Consider the following 15,682-nt stretch of genomic DNA (forward strand, 5'->3'; position numbering starts at 1 on the left):
CACTCAGACAGAGTTACTCAAAGGTTTGCAAAAGGGGCCCACTTTCAAGTAAACAGAGGATGTTAGTCTTCAGACCCGCCATTGCAGCACTGCATTTGTTCATTGTGTCGCCTTCTCATATACTTAACTTGTCATCTCTTTGGGAGATTTTTGTTATGCATGTGTACGTTGCTTAGTGCAATGAGACTCTGATCTCTGCTTGGGGCCTCTAGTCGCTACTGCAACACAAACAATAATTAATTATTTTTTCTTTAAATGACTACTTGATTTTGACTTCCAGTGCTACAGAGGCATGGTGTGGTGAGTGCTGGCCACTCACAACTCCCACTGACTCTCATTCACTTCATGAGGTCAGCAGAAGTTGAGGGTGCTCAGAATCTTTTGGGAGGTAAATTACCTCATAGAACCCTTTGCAGAAGGATTTTCATTACTGGCTCCAGATATGAGGATCTTGTGTCATGTCTGCCATCTTGGTAGACACACTGGGGATTGAAGCAGGAGCTTCCAGAGCTAAAAGCATGAATGGCTACAGCTAAAGAGCCAACGCTCCCTAGCTATCCCTAGACCAGATTCCTATTCTACGTGGATCAGACACAGAGGAAGACCCGTGACACACTCACCAATGGGTGACACTTGCATTCCATTCCAGCCCCTCTACAGGACTGTCCCTTAGTGAGTCCCTGTGTGAAGGTATAAGAGATTTCATTGCTTGTGCTAGGGAGCATCAAGGGAGTATATCAAACCTAACCTCATGGATCACTTTCTTTCCTTCCTTCCAGCCAAAGCTTTTGGCCAAGGAGCTGCTTGACCTGGTGGCGTCTCATTTCAACCTGAAGGAGAAAGAATACTTTGGAATTGCCTTCACGGATGAAACGTAAGTGCCACAATAGAAATGCCGGGAAGCAACTCTTAAATCATGAGAAAGTTAAATGTCGTCTCTCCACACCATACACAAGGGGCAGCATGAAGGTCTATTTACCACGTAAGCCCTTAGCACAAAGCCTATAGGGCATGGGCCTTAAGAGGTACATAAGCCTCGTACTGCACTGGGCCGGGGGGATAATGTCATTTATTGTGAATCAATCATTGTCTGCGATGCACGGAGACATTAACGATCCCATCCTAGTCAAATGTTAAATGAGCTCTTGTCATTTGGCATTGGCAAAAGGTCAGTTTAAGCAGTCTTGGATTTAAAATCCAGTTGCTTCTTCACAATCTTTATCAGTACAACGGAACTGTATAATTAACATGTTAACAGGATTATGCAGTCAGGCAGGTTCAACAGTAATGATAAATGATTTGAGGGACAGAGAAAAAATCCTTTTAAATCACACTGTCCCAGTCATTTTAGGGCCCACATCAATGTTTGTTAAAAAAGAAAGGGGGAGTAGGTGGAGGAGGAAATGAAGGGGTTGCAAACTTTAATATTAAATAGAGATGTTTTCATGAGTGTTTAAAGTAAAGAATTACAGTGAAAACAGGGCTTTGGAGATTTGAACTCCCTGAGCTATGATGAAACCCAAATACAAACACACCTGTGAACGTGCCAGAGAATCAGAAAACAAAGTTGAAGATCACAGTGTTGTCCTCTCTTGGTGCTTTTCATGAAGCTCAAGCTCCTGGAGGAATGTGATGATATCAGAACTGCAGCTTTCATTTTAAAAAAGGACATCTCTGGCCCTTACGGTTTTAGAAAAAAGCTTGAAAACATGAGCTCTAGCAGCTCAAAAGCAAGAAGGCAAATAAATACTCAGTGGGTAGACAGCTAGTGTGCTGTGGCCACTCTTTAGCATGCTGACTAGTACTGTCTTAGTGTGCTCCCTCTCTGTTTGGTAGCCACCTGTTGGTTCTTGTCTTATACTTAGATTGTAAGGTCCTCAGGGCAGGGTCTATCCTTTTGTTCTATGTTTGCACAGCACCTAGCACTGCAGGACTCTGGTCTATGATTGGGCCCCCTAAGTTTTGTCAGAGTACAAATAATAATTAATAAAAAGGATCCCATAGGTATTATTTTTAAAATGTTGTGATTTTTAAGTCAGTCTCATGGTTTTTGAGCATTTGGGGTTGGGAATGCTGCTATCACTAGTAAATGCAACTAGCCAATCCAATTTCACTTTCCTGGATGAATGGCAAACAGAATAGATGGTGTATGAAATGAGGTAGGGGTCCTGTGGAAAGATAATAATGCACATGCAGCAGGGAGCTATATTAAGGGGGTGTTGTACACTACAGATCTACCGTTGTTATCCTGTTCCCATGCCCAAGTGGCTTATGGAGACTCCATGGAGTACAGGTCTGTAGTCTGCAAAGGAGCCGTGATCCAGCAAAGCCCTAATTCACAGGTGTAGCTTCAGTCATGTGAGTGAGTAGCAATGGGATACTCATGCTCAAAGTTATACACATGCTGGATTGGAGCCTGAATAAGGATCACCTGTTTGTGGGTCCAGAATCCTGCCGCACTCAGGCACTGATTTCACAGCTGGTGAAGATCTTTTCAGCCTTGGGCAGGTTGACAGAGTTTGTGCTTAAAAGAAGAGAAGCAGGAGATGGTGTTCCCTTACTGTTTGCTCCGTGTGTTGTTCTGAGTGGGAATCAATCCCTTTACCAGAGCTGGTGAGCCACTCCATGTGAATTGCCCCAGAGGGAAATAGAGTCAGAGAGGACCAGCTGGTGCCGTTATTCTCAGGATAAAGGTAGAGGCACTATTTAAAAAGGGAAAACACATGGCAAGACAGACAGGGATTGAAAATGTTTAACCAGTCTCATAGGTACTAACTGGTGAAAGTGGGGTCACTGTCTACACCCACTGTGATGTGGGGGTGGGATTCCCCTGGGAGCATGGGCAGATACTAAAGAGGAGGTGGTGTATCAACTAGATATACAGGCAGACATCTCAGACTCACCTGGGAAAACTAGGCTTTAAAAAAGTCCAGTGGGAGTAAAGGTCTAGGTTACAGAAGGGGAAAGTGCAAGAGACTGACAAATGTTGTCAAGCAAAGCGCTCAGAGCTTTGGAGAGCATCTGAGATGGAAACGATGCTGTCTGGATGATCACTGTCTAGACTAGGATTTCAAGGTGGGATGCTAGATCCTGGTTGCTAGCTCAATGGTACTAACACCTTCTAAAAAGCTAGTCAAGATAAAGCAAGATGTACTGTAACAGGTGCTACACTGACCGAGTTAAGGCCTGGGGGCTTTCCTAGATCAAGCGAGCTAACACAATCTAGTGATACACCCTTAAATCCTAGCTTAGCCAAAGCCTGGTCTGCAGACCATCACTGCCCCTCAGTGAGTGCTAACCCATTTCAGCAAGGCTTCTTGCCTACTGGGGAAATAATTACTTTTCTTTTTAACTAGTGTATGCATTGTTTTCCCCCTCAATATTAGTAGACTTTTGCCGATCAGTCACACAGCCAGTGAAATGTAATAATGATTTTATTTGGCCAAACACACCCAAAAAGGTAGTCATGTCATTAAGGCACTGGGCTGAGACTTGGGAGATTTGGGTTTCATTCCTTGCTCTGCCACAGGCTTCCTGTGAGTGACTGTGGGCAAGTCACTTAATCTCCCTGTGCTTCAGTTCCTCCAGCTGTAAAATGGGGATAATTTTTTTAAGATCCCTTCACCCACCCTCTGTCTGTTTAGATTGTAAACGCTTAGGGGAAGAGACAGTCTCTCGCTACACGTTGGGGCAACACCTAGCACAACGGGGCCCTGGTATTGGTCGGGGCTCCTGTTCAGCTACTGTAATACAACCAGAAATCATTTAATTCTGAACATTTCTGCAACATCGATTCCAGGAGCTGTCCCTGGTTTTCCTCCCTGACATATAATTTCTCTGAATCTAGGAGTTCACTTCCTTGTATGAAGTGCACCATGCTTATGGTGGCTGAGGCAAAATAGGTTCTGGTTCATAAATATCCTCTGAGGTTGGCTTAGCTGCAGTTTTAGAAAGGGAAAAAAGCAATGAAATATTACAGCAATTCTTTAATTTAAGAGTATAAAGCTCTACAAGAGTAAGTTATTTAGAAATGATTTGGACTGGGAATATTATGACAACCTGAGAAGAAAATCAATAGGAACAACCTTTGTGCTCGTGACTTAATAGTTTCTTCTGATAATATAGGGTCATTACCGCATTCAGCATGACTGAAATTAGATTGTCAGGCTATTATGGGAGAAAGACGTACGCCTTGTATTTTAACGGTCATAGAAATGCTTTACAGTATTAACCATTAGCTGAAGATCAGCAAGGTCAAAACAATGGCATCTTTATGGCAGGTCAGACACCTGGGGCCAAATACCAACCCTGATATAAAGCCAGTGGAGTTATGATTTGGCTGATTGGATAGGAAGGATAGTCTTGTGCTGAAGGCACTGGACGTGGGGGAAAATGGCATTTTTTTGAACTCCTGAGATTGTGACTCTCCACTAACCCTCTTTCCTTTAACATCAACATTTCCAAAATTCATTAAAGTAAAATCATCTTTGCAATGACCAAAATTCAACTTCTCTCGAGGAACAGTCAAGCCTTAGAGCTGGGTGCAGGTCTGCCAAGCTGCCTGTTCCGCATCAGGGGTTGTTCAGCCCCTACAAAACCGCAGGTTATTCCCCACGGCATGCTGTTCCCTATTTCCTATTGCAGGGCCTGATCCCAAGCCCACTGAAGTCATTGGGTTTTGAAGCAGGCCCCTAACCTCTTACCAGAGTAGGTCCAGCTGAGCAAGGGGAGCAGTGATGAGCTGCCGAAATCTTAACAACCAGTTCCCTCCTCACCCCACGAGGGGGTCGTTGCTCAACCCCGCCCCCTGGGACTCCTGTCCCATCCAACCCCCCAAGTTCCTTGATGACCCCACCCCCGGATCCCTGCCCCATCCACCCCCATCCCCTGTCCCCTGACTGCCCCCAGAACTGGGCAGGAGGGTCTCGTGGGCCACCGTAGTGGGTGCCCACCCCATCCCTATGAGCCAGAAGGACCTGCCAGGGGGCGAGGTGGGGAGCCTGGCAGTGCTTACCTGGGGCAGCTCCCGGGAAGCATCCAGCAGGTCCCTCTGGCTCCTAGGGGCGGGGAAGCGTAGCTGGGGGAGAGCAGGGGAGCAGCCGCTCCCCACACTGATCACATCAAAAGTGGTGCCTTAGGCGCCAACTCCCTGGGTGCTCCGGGGCTGGAGCACCCATGGGGAAAATTTGGTGGGTGCAGAGCACCCACAGGCAGCTCAGCACCCACAGGCAGCTCCCCGCCCCACGTCCAGCCCCAGCTCACCTCATCTCCGCTCTGCCTCCGCCCCTGAATGCACCACCCCGCTCTGCTTCTCCACGCCTCCCACCTCCCCCCGGCTTCCCGCGAATCAGCTGTTCGGCAGGAAGCCGGGGAGGGCTGAGAAGCAGGTGGCAGCTTCCCGCTCAGGCCAAGGGTGGCAGAGGTGAGCTGGGAGGGGAGCGGTTCCCTTGCGCGCCCCCCGGGTTACCTGCTGCGGCGCGGGCAGCCCTCCTCGCTCCCCCCTCGCCCCAGCTTACCTCCACTCCCTGGGCAGGAGTGCAAAGCCGCCACCTGCTTCTCAGCCCGCCCTGGCTTCCCGCGTGAGCAGCTGAATCGTGGGAAGCCGGGGTGGGGGGGAGTGAGGGGGCGCGGCGGAGAAGCAGAGCGGGGCGGTGGCGGAGGTGGAGCGGAGGTGAGCTGAGGCCGGGGGTGGGGCAGGGAGCTGCCTGTGGGTGCTCGGCACCCACTAAATTTTCCCCTTGGGTGCTCCAGGGCTGGAGCACCCATGGAGTCGGCGCCTAAGGTGCCACTTTTGGCCGGTTAAATTTAAAACCGGTTAAATTTAAAGTTGTCCCGCGCGGAACAACCGGTTCTAAAAGGGCTTCTAAATTTAACAACCGGTTCTAGCAAACCGGTGCGAACCGGCTCCAGCCCACCATGCTCAGCCCCATGCTCAGCAGGGTCCAGGTCCTGGCTGCCCGTCCCCGGCGGGGTCCGGGTCCCAGCTTCCTGGCCCCGCTCTGTGGAGAGGTCTCCGGGTGGGGGACGCTGGGCATAGGGGTTTGTGGGGTAGTTTAGCGGGGGACACTGTGGTTCTCAACCTGCAGCCCACGTAACACATTGTGGGCCACATATACAGCCCACAGTGATGAATAGGTTGAGAACAACTGGCCTGGATGAAGAAGAAATTTCCTCTGAAGCATCTGGTACCGACCCCTGTCAGCGCTAGGATTATTATTTGTATTTCAGTAGTGTTGGAGGCTGTGCCAGGCACTGTACAAACACAGTACAAACTGTCCCTGCCTCAAAGAGCTTGAAGTCTAATTAGAGGAGACAGATCAAAGATGGGAGGGGAAACACAGGCACAGAGAGAAAGTGACTTGCTGAAGGTCACGTAGTGAATCAGCAGCTGAGCCCGGAAGAGGCCCCAGGTGTCTTGATACCTCATTCAGTGGCCCAGCCAATAGACCATGCAGCCTTTCTGAAATGGGCTACTAGTCTGAGTCATTATGGCAGTTTCTATGTTACGGACTCCACTGTTGTGCTGAATCTGCACCATGAATCCCGCGCAGTTTCCTAGACCCTCCTTTTCCTTCCCAAGAGTTTTCCATCAAAGACAAGGATATAGCCCTAACTCTGGGAAATCAGGGACTTAATTTTAATAGGGTTCTGCTGTACTAGTTGATGGCAATTGTAATAATAATAATAATAATAATCTGTAGGATTTCTATAGTGCAGTCAGGCCTTAATCCTGCCCCGCTGGAATGAATGGAAGTTTGACTTGAAAGGGAGGTAGGTCAAGCTATTAATCCACAGATCTCAAAGTGCTTTATGCACACTAATAGATGTAGATCCACTTGCTATAAAACTGGACACTAGCCAGTATAACTGAATCCACCTTGAGGCAAAGTGTTCATTAACATGCTGCTTTCCATGGAAAACCCTGATGGGAGAAAATGGAAACTACTCTATGCAATTGCAAGTGCCCAGCCCACATGCCAAAATCTATACTCAGTCCATAAAATAAATGTGCTCCATTTCTGTTTGCTAAATGCAATTACATATTTGTTATTGACACAGCAATTTAACTCCAGCACCTCTATTTGTTGTTGGATCAACAATTTAACTCCAGTGCTTCTGTCATAAATATAAAGGGAAGGGTAACCACCTTTCTGTATACAGTGCTATAAAATCCGTCCTGGCCAGAGACAACATACTGTTACCTGTAAAGGGTTAAGACACTCAGCTAACTTGGCTGGCACCTGAGCCAAAGGACCAATAAGGGAACAAGATACTTTCAAATCTTGGGAGGGGGGGGAAAGGCTTTTGTTTGTGCTCTTTGTTTACCTGGTTGTTCTCTCTTGGGCCTGAGAGAGGCCAGACAGAAATCCATCTTCTCCAACCCATCCTAATCCAAGTCTCCAATATTGCAACCAGTATAGGTAAACCAGGCAAGGCGGATTAGTTTATCTTTTGTTTTATGTGAATTTTCCCTGTGTTAAGAGGGAGGTTTATTCCTGTTTTCTGTAACTTTAAGGTTTTGCCCAGAGGGGGGATCCTCTGTGTTTTGAATCTGAATACCGTGTAAAGTATTTTCCATCCTGATTTTACAGAGGTGATTCTTTTACCTTTTCTTTAATTAAAATTCTTCTTTTAAGAACCTGATTGATTTTTCATTGTTCTTAAGATCCAAGGGTTTGGAGGTTCATCTGTACAAATTGGTGAGGATTATTATCAAGCCTTCCCCAGGAAAGGGGGTATAGGGCTTGGGGGGACATTTTGGGAGAAGATGTCTCCAAATGGGCTCTTTCCCTGTTGTTTGTTTAAAACGCTTGGTGGTAGCAGCATATTGTTCAAGGACAAGGCAAAGTTTGTACCTTGGGGAAGTTTTTAACCTAAGCTGGTAAGAATAAGTTCAAGGGGTCTTTCATGCAGGTCCCCACATCTGTACCCTAGAGTTCAGAGTGGGGAAGGAACCCTGACAGCTTCCATAGACAACAAAAAATGACCTAGGTTTCAGAAAGGATCAACTAAATAATAATATACAAGCCCCTCTGTGACAGGGTAGAGCCTGTGCAGTTTGGACAATTACTGGTGATTCCACTGATGTAAATTCTTAAGTGCAAAAACCAATGCAGATAATAAACAAAAGCTGTCATGTGCCTCTTATTAAATTGTACTGGAGAAGTGTCTCCATGCTGGAGCATATCAGGGGATTCTTTGTGCAAGCTTCCTAGTGGGTACCTAAAAAACATCAAAACTACTAGATATCTAGGCCAGATTCTGATGCCCTTAATTGTGTTGAATAGCATCTTTCTCCAGGAGTACGACAATGAGACCACTTGCGCAGTAAAGTGTTGTGTGGCATATCAGAATCTGGCCCCTTGGTAGCTGGCAGCAGATTCTGGCAGCTGTTTTATACTTGTCAGAGGGTGCATGTGTGTGCTTGAAAAGGCAGAGGGTAAGTGGTGATCTGCTATAAGGCAGTCCTTGCTAAACATTTTAAGTAGTAACCGTGGATATCATTTCCCTTGTGAAAGGAGCAACAGAGTTTTCTTTGCACTCAGGTACAAGGGAAATGAGCATGTTAAAAATAGCTCGATGCATTAGCTTTGTGGCTGGCTTTCCTGCCTCTTCTTCTTGCCACCTCTTTGCTACTTGTGCAATATAGGAAGCAAGACACAGGCAATATTATATACATATATTCTTTTGCACCGATTAACCGAGTTCCTTAGGCTAAAATGCAGATAGAATGATTCTTTCCAAAAGAAGCAACCACCTAAAGTGTATGGCTGTTCTCGGCCCTCAGTATTTTCGACTGTGGTTGGGGATCATTGCACATGTAAGGCAAACTTGGATCTTCCCCTTGAATAAACCCATAGGACTTACACAGCAAGTCCTTCATCAACATATTGACTTCAATGGGAGATTGGCTCCTGGTGTGTAATGCCATCAGCTACTATGACCAACCTAGTAACACAGAGGCAAAAGGAGAGGCTGCGGACAGAGTGGTGGCCTTAGGGTTGCTCTTCCTTGCTTTTGACAGTGTTTTGTACATGGCCCCTAGTTTATTGAATGCTTGCTTTTTAACAGTTGTTTAAGTAGTAATAGATACGCTTGTCCAATTTCAACCTCCTCATATAATGTGGCTTCTAAACTGGGTTCATGTTCCACTTAAGGATACTATAGATAAAAGGAACAGAATTGGGGCGGGGGGAGAAATGTGCATAAAAAAAAAAGGTCCAAAATGTTTAGAAGTGACTCATGATTTTGGGTGCCTCAGGCTTTCAGTACTTAACTTGAGACACCTTAAAGGGGCCTGATTTTTCAGAAGGTGCTGACCCCCCACCATCTGAAAAATCAGACCTCTTTAAGGGCTCTTGAGCTGAGCACACACAATTACTAGTCACTTTTGACAATCTTGGCCATAGTGTTTACACTGTATATAGGGCACCCACTTGTGCTAGGCAGGGGCTGGGTGAGTGTTTCAATCCCTAGCACCCCTCACAAGCTTCCATTAGCTGGAAAAAAAAACATTGAACAAACTTTGGAAAAAAAAAACCACACAGGCTGAAATCACAAGGAGAAAGCTTTGGGTACTCAAACTGGGTTTGTAGGTCAAACCAAAATATTTTGAGAGGGAAGGTTCAGAAAGGTGAACCTCACAGAATTTGGAGAGGTTTCAGAGGAACAGCCGTGTTAGTCTGTATTCGCAATAAGAAAAGGAGGACTTGTGGCACCTTAGAGGCTAACCAATTTATTTGAGCATAAGCTTTCGTGAGCTACAGCTCACTTCATCAGATGCATACCGTGGAAACTGCAGCAGACTTTATATATACACAGAGAATATGAAACAATACCTCCTCCCACCCCACTGTCTTGCTGGTAATAGCTTATCTAATTTGGAGACTGTCCCTAGTTGAGACAGGCAGAGAAAGCAATGGTAGAACTCTAAGGAAATTGGCACAAAAAGATTATAATTGCCTTAGTTCCTCATGGATTGTAACTACTGTGGCAAATTGCCAGCACTACTTTGATGGGTCTCGCACTTTCTCTTCTTGGGGAGGGTTCAGGGCAGTTTCTTGCCCCTGAACTGGGGTATTAACTGCCCCACTAGTGTCCTAGAGGAGGTGAGTGGAGAGGGAGGGACCCAGGCCTGCCCTCTACTCTGGGCCCCAGCCCAGGGGCCCTAGGGATAGCAGTAAACTGCTTAAACTAGCAGTTCCTTCTCCTGGACTACTACCCTCTCCTGCCCGTCAGCTTGCGGGGCTTTCTGCCCTCCCTCTGCACAAACCAGGTGTCCCTTTACCTAGGGTTTTGGTCTTCTTCACCCACCACAGCACTTCTCCAAACTGCTCTAACACCAGTCCACTCTGCCTCAACTCCTTCCCTTGTCTGATTGGAGCAGGGGGGTTTTATCAGGTGACTGGCTTCAGGTGCTCTACTTGGCTTCAGGTGCTTTAATTGGCTTCAGGTGCTTTAATTAATCTATAGCAAACTTTCTTCCCTCTACAGGGAAGAAGGCTCCCTTCTGGCACTCTGCTGCTGCCCTCTGGCCTGGGCTTTCCTTGCTTTTTGCCCCTGCTTTCGGCTTCCCCCACGACCAGGCCAGATGCTCTCCCTCCTTCTCCTTCCCCCCACTTTTTTTTTTTGTTTTTCTGCTGTTGCTTGGGAGCTGGTTGGCTGCCGGCTGGCTGTGGCACCCCCCTCCACCCGCCTGCCCTCGGACGCTGCTGGCCCGCTCCCCGGAGGGGGGCCGTGGAGAGACCCAGCCCCCGGACCCAGCCACTTGCTGTTTGTTTGTGGACCCGTATCTGGCCGAGAGAGACTCTTATCATCTGTTCCGGCATCCCTGGAATGCTACAGCTGCAAAGAAAGCCCGGAAAAGAAAGGGAAAAAGCCGTCTACCAGAGGAACACCGCCCGGGGAATCTACAAATCGCCGTGGAGGGGGCCTTAAGACTGAGTAACTTTCGAACTGTGCTCTCGTGTGGGGGGAGGCCTTGACTGTGTCTTGACTGTGTTTGTAGGGACACAGGGGGTGTGGCACGGAGCTGCCCCCCGATCCATCTGTGTCCTCCCAACCCCCACACTACGATCTTCACCACTGCCCCCCTCCACCGTCTTAGCTGGCTGTTTAACATCTGCCTCTGGACTCAGCTGCTTGCCCTGATTCCACCGTGTGGGCCAGAAGCACCAGCCAACCAAACAGGACTTTCTGTACAAGCATACGGTAGTTCATGTGCCCCCCGAATTATCCACCCCACAGCTTGTCCCTTTTTACCTGCCCCCAACTCCTGTTAACCACCTGCCACCACCCCCGCTGGGGCATCGGCAATGGAGGGCACCGGGGTGACCTCCACTGCTGCCATGCCCCATCGCCTCCCCAGACTCTAGGGGAGCCCCCCAGCCAGCGGGAAAGGCCAGGGCAAGAAGAAGGGGAAGGGCCCCGCTAAAACCACCAGGCCCTCCATGGCAGAGGCCACCCCCACTGCTGCGGCCCCACCACCGACCATGGCGTCCTTCCCCGCTGCCTCCTCCACCAGCTCTGCGGGTGTCCCTCCCTCAGCCCCCAGGATGTATGCCCGGGCAGCGGCGGCCCCCCCGCCTGCCACCTCGTCATCTCTCCCGCCCACCGGCTCTGCCACCATCAATAGCGGCCGGGGCCCCTTTCCCACCATGACAAGGAAGCATGGTGTCCGATGCCTCCTGGTGCCCACCTCGCCCCACGTGGAGACCTACGTGCGGGCATTGGTGAGGGTGGTGGGGCCCTTGGCCATTGTGGCGGCCTCCAAAATGTATGGGAAGGTCATCTTCTTCTTAGCATCGGAGGCTGCTGCCCAGGAAGCGGTGGAGAGGGGCCTGGCGGTGGGGGAGTGTTTGTCCCCCTAGAGCCGCTGGAGGACCTGGGCGTCCTCCTGGTCCTGACCTCTGTCCTTCCTTTTCTCCCCAATGCTGCCCTGTTACCCACCCTTTCCACCCTGGGGAAACCTGTTTCTGTTTTCATCCCTCTCCCGTTGGGCTGCAAGGACCCCACCCTCCGTCACATCTTTTCCTTCCGCCGGCAAGTGCAGCTTCTACTGCCGTCAGCGGCGCATGACAGAGAGGCGCTCGAGGGGTCCTTCCTAGTCTCCCACCAGAGGCCCTGTTACCGGGTGTACTTCTCCACGGGGGAAGCCCGGTGCTACCTCTGCTGGGCGTCGGGGCATGTCCGGAGGGACTGCCCCTTAGCCCGGCAAGGAGGGGCACCTGGGATCCCCGAGACCTGGCAGGACATCGGCTCCGTCATTGCCGACGCCCCTGGCCTCCCGGTACCCGAACCCGCCCCGCCTCCTCTTCGGACCACCACTACTCCCACTCAGACCCAAGGGGCACCTCTCCTACAATGCCCAGATGGGCGGGAGAGCCCTGCCCTCGCTGCTGATAATCTGGCGGGGCCTATGGAGGAGGGTGTGGCAGAGATACCACCAGGCATGGGAGAGAGCCTGCCCCAGGGAGAATCCTCCCTCCCTTATGCTGCCCCACCGTTCCCCCCCCCAAGTCCCTGAGCCATCGCCTCTACCCCCGACACGACCCCTGCTAACGAGCCCCCAGATGATGCCATGGAGGGCCGGACCCTAGTCTAGGGGAAGCGAGGCAAGCAGAAGGCTCGAGCTCTGCCTCATCCACCCGAAGCGGAGGCCCCCCGGAAGACCAGGAAGGGGGGCACCAATGCCGAGCCTTCCGTTTTGCCAATGAGTGCATCCCATCCACTGGTGTCAGCCGGGAAAGACATGGCAGCACCGGAAGGTAGTGTCTCCCCTCCAAGGGAGACCCTCCCCGCCGAGACCCTCGAGGAAGCCCCTTCTGTCCTGACACTACCCAATGCCACCGTGAACCTTGAGGCAACCGTCGTGGCGGGTGCCAGCGGGGAGAACCTCGGGGTGGCGGAAAGTGTCCTCTCCTCCATGTTCGAGGTGATCGAGGCCCTAGATCTGACCCGGTCGCCCAGGGGAAGGACGACTTTTTGCCAGCAAACCTCGATCTGGGCGACCTCACTACACCCCTCTTTTCCCCATGCTCCCTCCCCCTAACTGCTGCTTCTGCTCCCACCTCCGAGGAGCCCCTGGACTCCTCCATCAACCCGGCTGCTGATGGCACCCTGCTGACGACCACCGAGCCTGCTCAGGTGACAGCCAGCGCCACGCGGCCGGGACACAAGTCGCCAGGGGCACCCCCCGTTGGTGTGGAGCAATCAATTTCCTTCCCGGGCGGGGGCCCTACAGAAGATAATCCACCTCCTGATGCTGTGGCCGCTAAATCCACCATAGAGCCCACGCCCGGTATCACTGAGAGGTCCCTCCCCACCCCCTTAACCCTCTAGCCAGATCGGGAGGCGCCACCATCCAGCTGCTTGCCTCCCGAAACCCAGAACCTCACCTTTGCCCCTGCTCCTTCCCCTACCCCTATCCAGTTTACCTCATGCAATGTTATTGCCGCCCCCAGGGCTGTCTCCTTCCCTTTTCCAACTGATGACCCCCAGGGAGCGGCATTTGTGTTCTCCTGCCCCGACCCATTAGGGGCTGCTATTTTCCCTCCACTGCCCCCTATTGCCCCAGCGTTTGAGGCGGGCCTAGAAGCTCCAGCCCATCAGGCACCCCATTGGGGGTCTGCACCCTGCTTGCCCGTTTTAGTGGGCCACGGGGCTGCACCAAGGGCTCCGCCGGGGAACAATTGGGAAACCGTAACCCCATCCCTCCATGAGCTGCGAGGAGCACTGCGGAAGTTTTTAGAATATGTCCGTGGCTCCCGCAGCAAGGTACAGCTTGCTCTCCAGCGATGGGGGGACTTTTCTCAAATCCTCCGGGCCACAAGGGCCCTCATGGGGGAAGGTAAAGGGACGGGGAAGCAGGGTGCTGCGGCCTACTGGCGGATCCGCGTCTTCCGTGAACAATTACTCACCTACGGGATGGATCGAGGATTGTTGCGCGGCGCGCTGGGGGATGCGAGCGTCCCTGCCAGTGAGGATTCCCCCCGGCCCTCCCCATGACACCTCTCACCATCGCAACGTTGAATACCCAGGGTTGTAGGATGGCTCTCCGCAGGTCCCAGGTGCTCTCCTTCCTTTGGGAGGGAGGGTACTCTGTGGTTTTCCTGCAGGAGACCCATACGGATCCGACCGCTGAAGACAGTTGGCGACTGGAGTGGGGGATTTAGCCATTCCACGGTTCGACAGGCTGGAGTGGCGACCCTGTTCTCCCCCGACCTACGGCCCGAGGTGCTAGGGGTCGCCGAGGCCGTGCCGGGTGGCCTGCTGCATCTCTGGGTCCGTATGGAGGGGCTCGTGATTAACCTCGTTAACGTCAATGCCCCGACATTGGACCCAGAGCGGCTGCAATTCTATCAACAGGCGTCCGCCTTCCTTGGCACCTTAGATTCTCACGAGTGCCTGGTCCTGGGAGGGGATTTTAATATCACCCTCGAGGAGCGGGACCACTCGGGGACCGAGCAGAGCCCAGCCGCCACGAACACCCTTCGGGAGATAGTCAAACATCCCTCCCTAGTGGACATCTGGCGTGACCACCACCTGGATGACACTTCCACGTTCACCTTTGTCCGGGTGGAGGCCCATTGGTCGTGCCACTCCCGGTTGGACCGCATTTATTTATCACACTTCCATCTCCCACGAGCCCACTCCTCCAGCATTCAGCTGGCCCCATTTTCTGACTATCACCTAGCCACCGCGACAGCCTCCCTCTGTGCGGAGAGGCTGGGGCCGGGCTATTGGCATTTTAACAACAGCCTGTTGGAGGATGAGGGCTTCGTGACGTCCTTCCGGGAATTCTGGCTGGCCTGGCGAGGGCAGTGGCGTGCCTTTCCCTCGGCGCGGCGATGGTGGGACCTGGGGAAGGTGCACGCCTGGCTTTTCTGCCGCGACTACACCCTGGGCACCAGCCGATGGAGAAATGCGGCGATAGAGCAGTTGGAACAGGAGATCTTAGAGCTGGCGAGGCGTCTGGCCACCAGCCCCGAGGACCCGCTCCTCTGCAATGCGTGCCGGGAGAAGCAGGAGGAGCTCCGGGCCCTCGAGGACCATCTGGCCCGGGGCGTCTTTGTTCGATCCCGCATCCGCCTCCTTCAGGAGATGGATTGCGGCTCCCGCTTCTTCTATGCCCTGGAGAAAATGAGAGGGGCCAAGAAACACGTCACCTGCCTCCTGGGAGAAGACGGCACCCCCCTCAAGAAACCAGATGTGCGGGAGGGCCCGAGCCTTCTACGCAAGTCTTTTCTCCGCGGATCCGACCGACCCTAGCGCTTGCAGAGTTCTCTGGGAGGAGCTCCCTACGGTCAGCGCGAGAGACCGAGACCGGCTAGAGTTGCCTCTCGCTCTGGCCAAGTTCTCAGAAGCCCTCCGTCGTATGCCCACTAATAAGTCTCCAGGCATGGACGGGCTGACCGTGGAATTCTACTGCGTGTTTTGGGACGTCCTCGGCCCAGACCTAGTCATGGTCTGGGCCAAGTCTCTGCAGAGTGGGGTCCTCCCTCTTTCATGCAGGCGCCTTATTGCCGAAGAAGGGGGTCCTCCGCGATTTACGAAATTGGCATCCCGTCTCGCTCCTCAGAACGGACTGCAAAATCATAGCGAAAACAATCTCGCTGCGGCTAGGGTCTGTGCTGGCGGACGTGATCCACCCAGACCAGACCTACACTGTCCCGGACCGCAG

The 15,682-nt window shown here is 51.8% G+C and overlaps 1 protein-coding gene across 13 annotated transcripts in view; it reads left to right on the top strand.

Moving 5' to 3' along the window:
• The window catches only part of FRMD4A (FERM domain containing 4A), a 557,138-nt gene that overhangs the window by 416,266 nt on the left and 125,190 nt on the right, over positions 1 to 15,682 (top strand). For all 13 annotated transcript variants that reach the window (XM_048836550.2, XM_048836553.2, XM_048836548.2 and 10 more), the window contains one exon: positions 780 to 874. In XM_048836550.2, the coding sequence (XP_048692507.2) occupies positions 780 to 874 (95 nt within the window). The remainder of the gene's footprint in view (positions 1 to 779; positions 875 to 15,682) is intronic.

The sequence above is a fragment of the Caretta caretta genome, chromosome 1 (assembly GCF_965140235.1).
Source record: "Caretta caretta isolate rCarCar2 chromosome 1, rCarCar1.hap1, whole genome shotgun sequence".
NCBI classification, from domain to species: domain Eukaryota; kingdom Metazoa; phylum Chordata; order Testudines; family Cheloniidae; genus Caretta; species Caretta caretta.